This window comes from Microplitis mediator, chromosome 4 (genome assembly GCF_029852145.1).
Source record: "Microplitis mediator isolate UGA2020A chromosome 4, iyMicMedi2.1, whole genome shotgun sequence".
NCBI classification, from domain to species: domain Eukaryota; kingdom Metazoa; phylum Arthropoda; class Insecta; order Hymenoptera; family Braconidae; genus Microplitis; species Microplitis mediator.
This window is the reverse complement of record NC_079972.1, coordinates 9766399-9781734: the sequence shown is the minus strand read 5'-3', so window position 1 is coordinate 9781734 and position 15336 is coordinate 9766399. Positions and strand designations below refer to the sequence as shown.

The window sequence follows — 15336 nt, the reverse complement described above, 5'->3', positions numbered from 1 at the left end:
GGCGAATTTTAGTAGCTGTTAAACTGTCGTATCCCATCACGTAACGCGGTCGATTGCGAATTCTCACTGAACATCTATTCGCATTTATGTATGCATATATTTGTTTACATGCAAATATAAATTTTTAAAATATAGAAGCTAAACAATAATTCTTCCTCGTACTTTTTTTCTCGATTGTGCCTCTGATTATCGCCTATGGCTGTTTGACGGGAATTATACTCGACTGCACTTGGGTATAGTGACCTCTCTTCCTATTTAATAAACCCCATTGTCTTTTTTTCCTGTCTGTACCAAATTAAAAAAAAAATTATGCATTTCTAAGTAGACAAAAAGTAATTAAAAAAAATCAGAATTATTGTCATGGTGGCCGCATTTCCGCAAACCTGGAAATGTCGGAATTATAAATATACTGGAAAAATCAGGAAAAAGTCAGGGAATTTCGTCACAAAGCTGGAAAAATTTTTACTTTTTTTTTTTTGACTGAAAAAATCCGATAAATTTTTTTTTCTATCAAAACTGTTCAAAAAGTGGCGCGGCGCGAATGCGATTATAATACCGTCTTGAAAAAAATTAGTAGAAATTGATTCCAATAGCGGAAAAATGAAGCAGTTAGAATTTAAAAGACTGTTAGATAAAAAAAGTCTTAGTAAAAACCAATCGTCAGGATCTTCAAGCTGTTAACATGCATATTGACAAGTTAAAAAACCAAAAACATTAAAAGTATACACAAGTATTGAATTAATAAGTTTCACTGTATTTATTATTCGCGTACTTGATTAATATTTTATTAATATTCTATAAAACGTTCTTATTTATGAAATTTATTCTAGTGAAAATGAAAAATTTATTTATATTTAATTATAGAGTAAGTTATATAAAAACACAGATTGAAAATAAAAAATAAAAATTATTCATTTAATAAATAAAAAAATCTATGAACATTGACAAATAATAAAATAAAGTTTCATTTAATGACAATGATTGATTATTTATTGAACTGACTTAGACTATTTTATTTTGAATTAAATAAATATTTCCAATGATTTAATATTCCTACATCTGGTCAGGGAATTTTTTAATTATTTTACTGGAATACCCGGAAAAGTTATAGAATTTCATTTTCAAAAATTTGTGGTCACCATGATTTTAGGATTGGATTTCGCTCCGACCCGAAGTTTCATTAAATTAAACTCCCCTTCGATTAAATAAATAAACAGCCATCCGCTCCGCATTCACTCCGGATTTACTCCGCGAATTTTTTACAGTATACTAAGCAATTTATTTGTAATTTAGCAATAAATAGCAGGTATCGGTGTATTAACTACATATGGTCAGAGAATTTTTTAATTATTTGACTGGAATATCTGGGAAAATCAGGGAATTTCAGTTTCAAAAATCCGTGGTCGCCATGAATTCTTTATAGCTGGATGGTACGCGCGATTACATAAGTCCCCATATCCATATCGTAGTGGACAGAGCATTGTTGTCAGATGGTCGCGAATCGAATTTAAAAGTTAAAACTTAACTGAACCAAACGATACGAGAGTTTTAGTGTACAATTGTGCATTGTTGTGTGTAGGTATGTTTGCATGAATATATATGTATGTACATATACATATGTGTAAATGTATATATATATATATATATATATATATATATATGTATATGTTGAATGTAATGTAACGATAGGACGAGCTGAGTGACTGTACAAACGGTACGATCGACGGATCGAAATCGTTTTCAGTGGATAGAGGAGGCAGAGGAGGAGTAGGAGGGGGTGGCGGTGGGTGTGGAGGAGAATGCACACGAGTGAGTTGAGCCACGGAGGCTCACGTTCTTCTCTCGTCCAAGTAAAGTATCGATCGAGCGACGAACGAGAGCGCGAAAGGCGAGAAACTGCGAGAGTGAGTGAGCGAATGAACGAATGAGCAAGTGAACGAGTGAGAGAATAAGAGAGTGAGAGAAAGGGGAGAATGAGAAAAGATCGAGTGAGTGAGTGAGTGAATAAGAGAGATGTTGTAAAGTTGGAGTGAGAGAAAGACCAGTTTCATTCTGATGTCTCGCCGGGCTCGTCTCCATAGAAATTAGCCCCGGGTGCGTTTCCGCGAACTCACCTCACCTATTCCCGGGGATATGCACGCCGTACACATGAACGGCCAAAAGAGAAAGAGGATATATTTATTTCATCCAATAAAATATATGTATAAGTCCCGAGATGTCGGTGCATATGTATGTAGAGGTCATGCAAGTAAATGGTGTAAATCTTTCTCTCTTTCTCTCACTACAACCGCGGAACGTTGATATATTTTTGGGGTAGATTTCACTCATCAAAATGCTGCTCCATATATACGCGATATGCTCCTGTGAATTTCTACTCACGGTAAATAGCCAACCGGTAGCTAGTAGAGTATTCCTGCTATATACTGGTGCTGTTACTACTAGAGTGTAGTACCGTGGACTCATCAGTGCAGCACTCGGTGCGTAGAAATTTATAATTTACGGGCGTACTGAAAGACCCGCGGTTCGATGTAGTAAATCGTCGCGATTAACGGAAGATGTTTAGACTCGTCTGCCAACTAAAGCGAGAAAAAGATAACTTGTCTCTTGTTTTATCATTTTTTATTTTTACCACAAATGTTAATTCTCCCCTTTCTCTCTTAGACCATTATTTTCGTTATTCCTATATCCGTGTATACATATATATCATCGAGTCATTAATCACAGCCATTTTTCCTCGATATTTAAACCCATTTATAAATTTTGCAATATCCCAATTCTATTTCAGCTATACGAGCTTGAATTTTTACAATAGCTCCGTGTGTCAGTTTTAGTGATATTTCATGCCAAAAATGTCTTTTTTTTTTTTAATAACTCATACATAACGTTCGGTCAGGGTTCGATCTCCATCCATAACAGATCCCCGGCACATTTATGTATATGTATATATAATATATAGTAAAGCCTTCCAAATTCTCTCGTTTTATTATTATTATTATTATTATTATTATTTTTTTGTATTATTCGTATTCTTCAAATTCTCTTTTATTTTGCACGTGAGTGCGTACAGGCTTGATGAGACTCGACATTCGTGCAGATCGACCGAGTGGCGACCGGGTCGGCAATCGAGCGAAAAACCACCAGCAGCGGGTCGTGTCTCTCCTCATGCTGGTTCATGTCGCACATGCGCGAATCCCCTTAGTTTCATCAGGCAACACACACACACACACACACATGCGCACACGTACACACACAAACATACATATATACACACATATGAATAGGTATATCCATATCTATAGATATCTACAATATAAAAGTATACATGGTACTCGTTGTAGTTCGGATATGTTCGCTTGGTAATCGTGAACACTCGGTTTTTAAGGAAGGAGGTCGAGTGTATGGCCGGAAACGTCCGAGCCCTGTTCGACCGAACCAGGTCCGTAACTACTTAACTACCAGGGGTAGCTTAGCTGTTTGGCTCCGAAAAAAATATGCTTAAATCGATTCAATTCTCAATTCCCCTGTGTTACCGAGTGTCACACTGTACTTCCATATAATATATATCCATAACTGACTAAAAATTTTTTGTTCCTTCGTCTAATTGATGATTCATTTTATCCGCAGCACTTAAATAAAATCTATTATTGTCTATTGTCTTATTATTTTACGGCTACATCTGATTTATTAATTTATCGAGACTTACATCGATTACTAGATCGTTTCTTAAATTTTTATTATTGTTATTATTATTGTTATTTTTAGATCCAATTATATTGTACTATTCTTTATCAGAGATCTGCAAAGTAATGAGACTTTATCTGACATTAATATAACCTTGGCTTAATAATTTTTTATGCTGGGATGCACGTGTTGGTTTTTTTATTTAGGCATATTTTATATTATATTGCGCTGCATTACATTACAAATAGCTCGTTTGATAATCGTGAAATCGGCTCCTGTTTCACATCTTCAACCATGACCCTCCAGAAAGTTGCTTTTCACTTTCATACTCCCGTATCAGCCTGTTTCTATTATATTCTTTTGAGTGTTACATACTTACGTATACATTTTTACATGTGTGTGGATTTTTATATACATGTATAAGTAAATCGCCACATATTGCTTGAGAGAACAATATGTGTGTGCTATAGTATACACAGGGTATGCTCATGTGTGCGTGTGTTCATAGTCGTAATGTGAGGTTTGGCATTTATAATCGGAGCGGAAACGAGATGATGATAATGCCTATGTAACATAGATTATTTGAGTGACAGATTTATTGTCAAATGCACTTTAATGATTTATAATTTTCGATTTCATTAAAACTATAATTGTAATTATTATTGTTATTAATTATTACAATAATAAATATAGTGTTTGAATGTACCAGACATCAGACAAATTTATAATTATAAATAAATAGAGTAAATAATTAAAAAAAAAATTTTTTTTAAAATGCACTTATTAATTTTTAAATTTTTTAAAAATTTAATTTTATTAATTATTTACTCGATTAATTAATGATTTTAAATTTGTCGGTCTGCTGCATTAATACTCATAAATAAAATAAATTTTTTTTCGATTAATCGATGAGACTGATACTTAATAAATAAATAAAAGAAAAAAAAAAGTAAAATTTATCATTTGTCAGGATGCTCAGAAGTTTGTACAAATCGTTATTCCGACTCGCTATTTGACTTCCCGTTCAACAATGACATCCTCTCTTTTTTATATATATATTTTTATTTTATTTTTCTCTATACCATTTCCTCAATGAAACTACTGTACCGCATCTATACAAAATTAAGGGCCGAAAAAATAAGAAAAGTAGTACTACAAAAAAAAAAAAAGTAAATCCCGTGTGAGTACAAGCTGAGAATAAACTAGGGGATGGAAATTTCCTAAAAGTAATAAAAATCTTTTCTCTCGGTATTACAACTCGTGCTGGCGAAATGAGAACGGGGTTCCGAGAGTTTAATCGTACAGCGCTGCCTGACAAAAGGCCACGAGTTTAACCGAACACTCGCGAAATCAATCGACATGTGTGTGCATGTGTGTTTTATATGTATGGATGTATATTTTCACGAGTGTGTTAGTGTGTAACTTGGGTAGAAACGCTCGCGGTTTTGGGGAGAGAAGTTACAGCACAAACTATGGCTATTAACTGAACACCGTGGACCGGCCGGTCAGCTGTAAGCCGACTCATTTGACTGTTATACAATCGCACAGTAGCACACGAACCCTTTCTGTTTTAAAAACTACATGTTACAAGTAATTAAAAAAAACTAATTAAATATTGTCATTATATATATTGAGAAAAGTGGATTCGAGTGTACAGCCAAAGCAAGGGCGATTGAGAGACTGGCTACGGAGATTATCAGACAGAGATAGATTATTACTAAAGAATAAAAACCGACAGAGACAGAGAAACTGATGATGAAAAGAGACAGAGACCAAAAGAGAGAGAAGAACTGATCCAAAGTACGTGGATCGGAGTGAGATGGGAAAATTAAACTGAACCAACCATCCAAGCCGGCTACACTAGGTAGTTTAGTGTGTGAGTGAGAGAGTGAGCTGAAATAAAGTGGGGAAAGACGGGAGTAAGAGCGAGAGAAGGGAATGTAGCGGTCGCACATTGAGAAGCGGGGCCAGGGAAATCCGGCGCAGCGAGGGCGACTCGTACGAAGGAACAACCGAGCGAACAACCAACCAAGAGGACCGAAGACGACGGCAGTGGGAACCAGCAGCATTTGTGAGACAGGAGACAGCCAGTCCTCGTCGGTCGACATCACGACACGGATCGCCGTCACCGTGTTCGCTACAAACGATATTCGACGACGGGTACAACGGGTTTTAAGAACAAGAGTTTGCCGGATTATACATACACATATATATGTACATAAGTATATGTATATTTTATTGTTAAGTCGATGCTCTTGGATTTCGGAGACACGTATGTATAGACATTTTGTCTCGATCGGGTTATTAGTTAAATAGTCGATTCATTTTTTATAAAAACTAGTAGTTTAATTATTGCGATATTTAAAGTTTAAAGTTACTGGTTGGCTTTGATCGACTAATAGTAATATTTTATCATGTGAAATAACGATAATGATAATAGTAAAAAAGGGAAAGAGATAACACAGGATAAAGGACAAGAGACCGGCAGGCTGATCTCAGAATTAAACGGCTACGAGTAGGCATCAACTCACATACTATTGTGACGAGTTGCTTACAAATTAGAGAAGAGAAGATTAATGTTTGATATAAAACACGGTTGACAGTCAGTGTAAGCGTTTAAATATTATTTTTTTTATTTTTACACATATATTTATATTTAAATATATATACATACATATGTACAATGTATATTGAGTTAAGAAGTATAACCGGCAAGAGCGGCTGTGAATGAGAGGAAAAGTGTTGGAGACAAACGTGCTTCAGGTTCGTGTGTTCACGGATGTCAGGTGCATTAAATGACTAAAGTGCAGTTACTTTTTTTTAAAAATTATATTCATAAATTTCACGGTTAGTTTTTTTGCTTACATATTTTTTGGCCGGGTTTTAAAAAAAGTTTCGCGGATGCGCCAGTGATAAAGAAGAAGGTGATATACTAGTATTTTAACTTTCATTTCTTTAGTATACGTAAATATATATGTACATATATATTTACGCATGATGGAAAATTTTTAAGACAATTTCATTCGGTGGATTAAGTGCAACTGCCGATTTAAAACTCGGTACTGACTGGTTAATTATATACATGAATATATGAATTTATGTTACATATTTAAATAGTATGTACATGTTTTAAATAGACGATAATATTTATTAAACATGGAGACAATGTGCGGCTGACTTTATAAATAAAGTAGTAAATAAAAGTAGTAAGTGTCTAGTGAAGTAGAAAAAGTCGACGTATGTCAGTGCTAGTAGATACGGCCGGGTCTGACCGTGTATTATAATGTGTACAGTTGCACGTAGTGAGTTGATGTAAGTCGGTATTGCATTGGTGTATAAATATATATATATATATTTACTGTATTACAGTGAATTTTCGCAGTGTTCTGGCTCTGGGTGTCTGACTCTACTGTCCGTATCTACTGTCTTACCGACCGGTTGTTTGTTGGCTGATATCACGATCGGCTGATAACTCACGGGATCTTTCCACTAGTTTGCTCCACTTGGGGTGCCAACCAAAAAACACTTTATAATTTATTTAAACAATTAACTTTTGTATGTATGGTAATTTTAAATTATTAATTTTATTTATTGAAGACCGATGACCGACAAGTAATTGATTAAAAAAGTAAATTTATAGATGATGGATTGATTAATTGGAGTGAAAAATTAAAATGAACAAAGTCCGTGTTTAAATAAATTTAAAAAAATAAAAATCTTGACTAAGTGACATTGTGTCGGCGAATCTTTCCAAGTCCAGTTGCAATCTGGCGTAAAAAAAATATTTAAAAATAAGTAAGAGAAGAGTGAAGAGAAAAAAAAAATAAACGTACTCTCAATCGTCTTAACGATCACCGGGCAGTGCTTGAGAGCCGAGTTGGCGAACTTGTAGCAGTTTTATTTTTTATTTTATTTTTTAAAACTCTTTCACATTCGCTATCTTTGTCTAGTGAGTTGTGTTGGACGATACTTTTTCGCCGGGAGCTATTGCGACATAAAGGCTCGCCTGTGAATTTTAGTTGGTGGATAAAAAAAATAAAGACAGCGAATAGCTAACGGTGAGGAGGGAAAAAAAGAATAGGAAGAAAGAAAAATATAAAAAAATTATATATGGATGTATATATATTTGGATGTATGGCTAGTGGTTATATATAAAGAGTTTGGAGTGGGATAAAGGCCAGGCTACAGTGGGCTTACAGCAATGACCTTCGAGACTACGAGGCCGTTAAAATCATTGGGTTTCCGCGTGGAACACAAGATTAGGACGATAGTCAACAGCAAAAGATCCAACGATTCATAGTCGATGTGAGGCCTCGTCTAACAGACGTATCTCCATCGCGGAGATAAATATATTTTAACTGAGAGGTGTCCAAGCTGCTGATTTTTAGTTTTTTTTTTTTTTTTTACTTTTTTTTTGTTTATTTATTTTTATAAATTTTTATTTTGGCAAGAAAATTGACGGCTAAGTTGGATTAAGGGAGTGACGGTTGCACCTCTCGAAGGCTGAATCCTTTGGTACCTCGTGGTATGAACGAAGAGATTCCTTTGGCATATCATCTTGATCGAGACCGTTCCTCGGCAACCTCTATGGAATACTGCGCCGAAGAATAGTATGTACCCGCCTTTTAAAAACCGGTTTCGTTCAGCTTCGTGAAACTCGCGTTTACATTGGTCGCGTTGTGGGAAGAAGCATGAGTCTGAAAATAATAATAATAATGACGATGATGATGATGATAAAAAAATAATATTTTTAAAAAACTGAATTTACGCAAGGACACACACTCAACAGTCTCTCTCGTTAATGTTAATAGCAATCGAGAAGGAAGAATAGCGGACAGAGAAACTCTTTTGCGCCGAATAAAGTCGACACAAGTGATCATAATAATAATAACAGTATCATCAATAAAAAAGGAAATAAAACCGAGAGAGAAAGAAGAAGAACGATTAATTTTTTTCTCATCATCGAGAAGATTGTAAAAAGTTTGGAATTTTTTAACGTTGAAAGTGATTTGATTGAGTGTCGACGTGTGTCTTGGAGGTTGTCTATTGAGTTGCCTTCTGGTGGATGCCTGTATACGTGATAGAATTCACCGAACGCCAAATAAAAATAAAAAAAAAATATATTAATATATAAATATATATATAAGTAATATAAATAATAAAAAAATAATAGTGATAACGCAATGACAATGGAGCTGAATTGTTTAAGTGAAGCTCAAGATTTATTTGGAGGTGGCCAACGTAGCGTTGATCGTTGCAAAACTTAATATATATGTATATAAATGTATGTATATATTATAGTTTAATATAATATCTAATGATCAGTTATATTGTCTTGGTTAGTGATGAAGCAGACGGCGAATTCGCCTACAACTGCCCAAGTGCAGTCATTAGTTTTAATCGGAAGAATACGACAAGATCTTTATCGGCGTTCAGCTGAATCCGATTCAGTTATTGTCGAGGATCACAATTCTTCTTCAAATAGGTCATTAATATCATCATCGGAGATTAAAGACCACCAGCACGGTAATTCACCTAAAAAAGATGAACAGCAGCATCAAAACGATTCAAAAGTTAAAACACCACCGGGAATGTCGAGGATTCTAGAAGTTGATGCAGATAATTATATGCTGCGCAAAGGTTCCTCCTCGTCAAGTGGTACCACCAACAACGGTGTTGTTGTCACCTCAGCAACCACCAGCGGGCCGATGTCCTCGGTGGTACCAAATCTCGTGACAACGAGTGCCGCCACGAGCAATAACCCATCCAATAATATAGTGACCGGTGTAGTTATTGGACTACAGTCCGAGCACAGCCAGTCACGTTTTAATTTCAATACCACCAACAATCTCAATAACAATAATAATAACAATAATTACAACAATAATTGGCAAACAAATAGTTCTAGCGCTTACTCTACCTCCTTGGATGTAACAGGAACACCGGATTATCATAATTCAATTAAGAATTCAATATCTTCATCAGCGAGCACGTGCGAAAACTCGCCATGCGCCTCGTCACCCGGCAACGAGACCGGCCAATCGTTAACGTCCTTCAATGCGCAACAGCACCCGGACCAGCCGCTACAGCCGCATGGAAACGGTGACTTGGAGCAACGTTCATCGAGGTCGTGGGGCGGCGCCACAGGCGTCCATCGTCGCTCAACGAGTCAAACGCAAATGAGCAACACGACAGCCGGCAGCTGCGACTCTGGTTCTCCCATCTTATCCGCAAACAACACCAACACCACCGTCAATACCGATACCAATACCAACACCAATACCGTCTCAGCTACGACTACTACTATTACTACTACTGCTACCACCAGTACCAGTATCACCAGCAACACCATCACCAATTCCTCATCAGCTCTCCTCCTCACTTCCTCCTCTATCAGCCATCAAAGTAATGGCAAGCCACGTCTTCCGGACAAGCTACTCGATACGGTCTTCTTCAATGCCCTTACAGCCCACAGTTTATTACAAAACAACAACAATAGCAACAAATCACTTACTGATATCCAATTGATGAAATTTAGCGACGTTAATTCGCGTTCAAATTCATCCGAGTGTTCGTCGTCATCGGCGGTAAACTCGGTTGACTACGTCGACGGTGAGGTTAATGTTGAGTGTAACGGTAGTAACAGCAACAGTGTCCAGCTACAGCTACAGCTTAAGCACCAGCATGTATCATGCGCACGACCTCTTTCTTTTCACCGGCACATGTGCTGGTGTAGTGCTGCTGGGACCGCCGCGGTTGTCCTACGCGCAACAAATCCCAACAATGAGCAACAAACTAACGTCGACAAGGTCGACAGGCTCATCGAGGTCCCTGTTGTTGATTCTGGTCAGGTTCTCAAGGTCAAAGATAATTTTAATAATCGTGATGAACAGCAGTTGTTAACCCGGGCCAACAATATTGTTAATTCAAAAAGTATAAACGGTATCATCACTAGCACAAGAAATAATAATGGGGTTGTTGATAACAATAATGTTAATAATAAACAAATAAAAATAAATAATACACATCATCGACACAATAATGTTATTGATAATAATAAATTTTCAAGTCTTTGTTGTTGTATGTGTGGATCTATTTGTCCTATAGAGTGTCACGCCTGTTTCCACATTGTCTGCAGGGAGTTCAGCGGTCAGCATTTGTGCCAGTGGATCCCAAAGGGTCATGCATTGCCGGGACAAGTTTACGATAAAGAAAAGGTGAGTTTTTTATTTTATTTTATTTAATTACATACCCACATTACATGTTTACATTCTATACTTATACATATATGCTTTCATTGTTATCTTTATTGTCATTACTCTTTAAATAAGATTCGGATTATCTTATGAAGAACGTAAATCTTCTAAATACTACGCCTTAATTACGTTTACTTCATTTTATTATTTTTTACTCATCGACATTAATCGCAAGGGTTATCCGAAGAGAGGACCTCTTTACACTAGGGTGTGTAACGTGTCGCGAGCATTGAACTGATTTGCCAGACCGAGGTCATTCTCTTAAGAACAATATCTTATAATAATTATTATTATTATTATAATACGTATACATATATACTCAGCAAACAATGACACTATTTTAAGTATAATCAAACGATGTCATTCACACTGTACTGAAAAATTATTGCAGTATACACTACGTTTAAAAAAGTTTTTTAAAATATAGATACATGCTCATTTCCTCAATTTATTTAGCGTTTAAATTATTTAAACACTCGGAGTGTACATACATTCTCTTTATATATGCTTTACACAATCATACACTCGTGTACGGTATATATATGTATATGGTGTGTGCAATTAAAAAGACACATTGCGTTACAGTATGATCTGAAATTATGCGAAAATAGTTCAGTGTTATCAAGTGCGCCAAAGTGGTTTATGCGTTAGTAATAATGCTCTGTAAAAAATTGGAAGTGAATTCGGAGTGATTTTTACATGGTGGCCACATTTATCTATTGATTTGTACATTTGTTGTTAGTAATACAGTATAAAAATCAAGGATAAACTGTAGAGACGTTTGGTAGACAGAAAATAAATTTACTAACGATATTTATACATAGTGTCCAAATTTCTGGAAACCCTGGAAATGTTAGGGAATTATAAATATACTGGAAAAATCAGGGAAAAGTCAGGGAATTTCGTCACAAAGCTAAAAAAATGTTTGCTTTATTTTTTTTTGACTGAAAAAATCCGATAAATTTTTTTTTCTGTCAAAACTGTTCAAAAAGTGGCGCGGCGCAAATGCGATTGCAATACCGTCTTGAAAAAAAATTAGTAGAAATTGATTCCAATAGCGGAAAAATGAAGCAGTTTGAATTGAAAAGGCTGTTAGAAAAAAAAGTCTTAGTAAAAACCAATCGTCAGGATCTTCAAGCTGTTAACATGCATATTGACAAGTTAAAAAACCAAAAACATTGAAAGTATACATAAGTATTGAACTAATAAGTTTCACTATATTTATTATTCGCGTACTTGATTAATATTTTATTAATATTCTATTAAACGTTCTTATTTATGAAATTTATTCTAGTGAAAATGAAAAATTTATTTCTATTTTATTGTAGAGTAAGTTATATAAAAACATAGATTTAAAATAAAAAATAAAAATTATTCATTTAATAAATAAAAAAATCTATGAACATTGACAAATAATAAAATAAAGTTTCATTTAACGACAATGATTGATTATTTATTGAACTGACTTAGATCATTTTATTTTGAATTGAATAAATATTTCCAATGATTTAATATTCCTATATATGGCCAGGGAATTTTTTAATTATTTTACTGGAATACCCGGAAAAGTTATAGAATTTCATTTTCAAAAATCTGTGGTCACCATGATTTTAGGATTGAATTTCACTCCGACCCGAAGTTTCATTAAATTAAACTCCCCTTCGATTAAATAAATAAACAGTCACCCGCTCCGCATTCGCTCCGGATTTACTCCGCGAATTTTTCCAGTATAATAAACAATTTATTTGTAATTCAACAATAAATATCAGGTACCGGTGTATTAAAACCTCTCGAACGAAAATAAAATAGTTATTTGATATTTTTTATCCAAAACCATTTGACATTTACACACTTCATGTATTTTTATCGCCGCATAGTCACCGATAGATTTCAGTATATAGACTTGGGTATTTATTTACTCAGCCTAGGACCACACACACATATATTTACACATGCACAAGTTTTAACAGACTTACAATAACTAAGACTTAACATAACATAAACTGTATATATGTACAATGTAATAATAGATATCAAAGGCAACGAACGTGGTCGTGAGCGCAATAGTTTTTTTGATCGAGGGAGTATCTTTAAATTTTAGGGTGAAGTGCGCGAACGTTTAGTTTTACGAGTTGGTTCGTTGAACCAGAAAATAGCCAGCAATCGTTATATTACGAAATGAAATTGAGATCGGATACAGCTAGCCAGCAACCAAGCAAGGGAAAAAATATAAGAGAACTCAAGCGAAAGGTGCACACCGTACCGAGTTATAGCTCTGCTAGCTTTTTCATTTGCCCTCTCAGTACTCGGCGCCATCGTTGTCGTCGTCATCGTTTGAGTTACGTAGATATACAAGTGTTTAAAACTTGATATATATATATACATATATAGTAAATGTGTGCTGTAGCTTGAGAACTTTATGGGCTGCCCTAGAAAGCCGTAAAACTGGTGGCATTCTCGTTAAAGTCGATGATTTAAGTCCAATTGGCATCAGCTTATATGATTTTTGTCAGATATCCTCACTGAGAAACCTCGACTTTGTGGAATATACCCAGAGAAATAGAGTTTATAACAGAAAAAAAAAAAAACTAAGTTAAAATAAAGATAAAGAATCGGTTGTGCGCACGCGTTTTCACCTTATATATCACACTATCGACAATACGTTATGAATATCGGCAAATGGCTTCTCGTTTACGATATATCGGAAATTATTGCATAGGAAAATATTTAATACTTATGAAATTCAAATGAGCACAAGAGCCAGAACTTAATCATATTTATTGATACATATATATATATATATATATATATATCGTGTGTATTGGCGTTAATAAATTAAACGCCAGTAACTTGTTGGCATTAATTTTTTTCTATATACTGTTTGCCAATTAGCATTTATCGTATTCTAGTGACAGAAATCTATAAATTTAATGGTTAATCTTAATATTTATTGTCTTTACGATATCTACTGGACACTTTAACACTCATGCTATGATTTTTTTTTTAATTAAGTATAAAAATTAATAAACGGTTAATTAATTATTTATAGCAAACATCTGGTTTTAGTATTTTAGAATTTAATTAAAACAAAAATTACCGCGACAGTACAAAAATTTTTAGTTTAGAATCTGGATTTTTTTTTTAAATTACATAAGAAAAATGAGTATAAAATCATGATTAATTATACGCATTAGGATTTAATATTTATTTCTAATGAGAAACTAAATCAAGTTGATTAAAATTTTTAATTTTAAACATTACATTTTTTTTTACTCGATAGTGTAACTGATAATATTTGATAACTGATAGTATAATTGATATATTTTATAAATAAAAAAATGATAATTATTACTATTTCGTTTGTGTTAATGATAGAATTAATATAATGCCTTTTAAGTATGAAAGATTATAAATTTATTTTACTTATTACAAAGAGCTATTAAAAGACCATTAAATATCTTTTATCTATGACTCATTTTTACACCAATTATTGATAATCATTTTTTACGAGTGTAAAAATTTTTTTTTATCATTACAAATAATTATTACACTTGTATAATTTGCTCTACTTTGCAACTTGAACGTTCATTGTGAAATTAAGTAAAAATTTTGCATCTTCATAGCAAGATAGCCAGTGATTAATAATAATTAACCAACAACTTATAAGATGGTGACCAAAGGTTTTTGATAAAAAAATAGTTTTGGATAAAAAATATCAAATAACTACTGTATTTTCGTTCGAGAGGTTTTAATACACCGGTACCTGCTATTTATTGTTGAAATATAAATAAATTGTTTATTATACTAGAAAAATTCGCGGAGTAAATCCGGAGCGGGTGACTGTTTATTTATTGAATTGAAGGGGAGTTTAATTTAATGAAACTTCGGGTCGGAGTGAAATTCAATCCTAAAATCATGGTGACCACAGATTTTTGAAAATTAAATTCTGTGACTTTTCCAGGTATTCCAGTAAAATAATTAAAAAATTCTCTGGCCATATATAGGAACATTAAATCATTGGAAATATTTATTTAATTCAAAATAATATAGTCTAAGTCAGTTCAATAAATAATCAATCATTGCCGTTAATGAAACTTTATTTTATTATTTGTCAATGTTCATAGATTTTTTTATTTATTAAATGAATAATTTTTATTTTTTATTTAAAATCTATGTTTTTATATAACTTACTCTATAATAAAATATAAATAAATTTTTTATTTTCACTAGAATAAATTTCATAAATAAGAACGTTTTATAGAATATTAATAAAACATTAATCAAGTACGCGAATAATAAATATAGTGAAACTTATTAGTTCAATACTTATGTATACTTTTAATGTTTTTGGTTTTTTAACTTGTCAATATGCATGTTAACAGCTTGAAGATCCTGACGA

At 33.8% G+C, this 15336-nt stretch overlaps 1 protein-coding gene across 6 annotated transcripts in view; it reads left to right on the top strand.

Annotated features, from left to right (window-relative positions):
• LOC130666941 (phosphatidylinositol 3-kinase regulatory subunit alpha) overlaps positions 1-15336 on the top strand; it is a 73904-nt gene that overhangs the window by 21769 nt on the left and 36799 nt on the right. For 4 of the 6 annotated variants that reach the window (XM_057468284.1, XM_057468283.1, XM_057468282.1 and 1 more), the window contains one exon: positions 10789-10898. In XM_057468284.1, coding sequence (XP_057324267.1) covers positions 10789-10898 — 110 coding nt within the window. Of the gene's footprint in view, positions 1-6329; positions 10899-15336 lie in introns of those variants that run through there. The other 2 variants (XM_057468280.1, XM_057468279.1) reach the window with 2 other exon arrangements.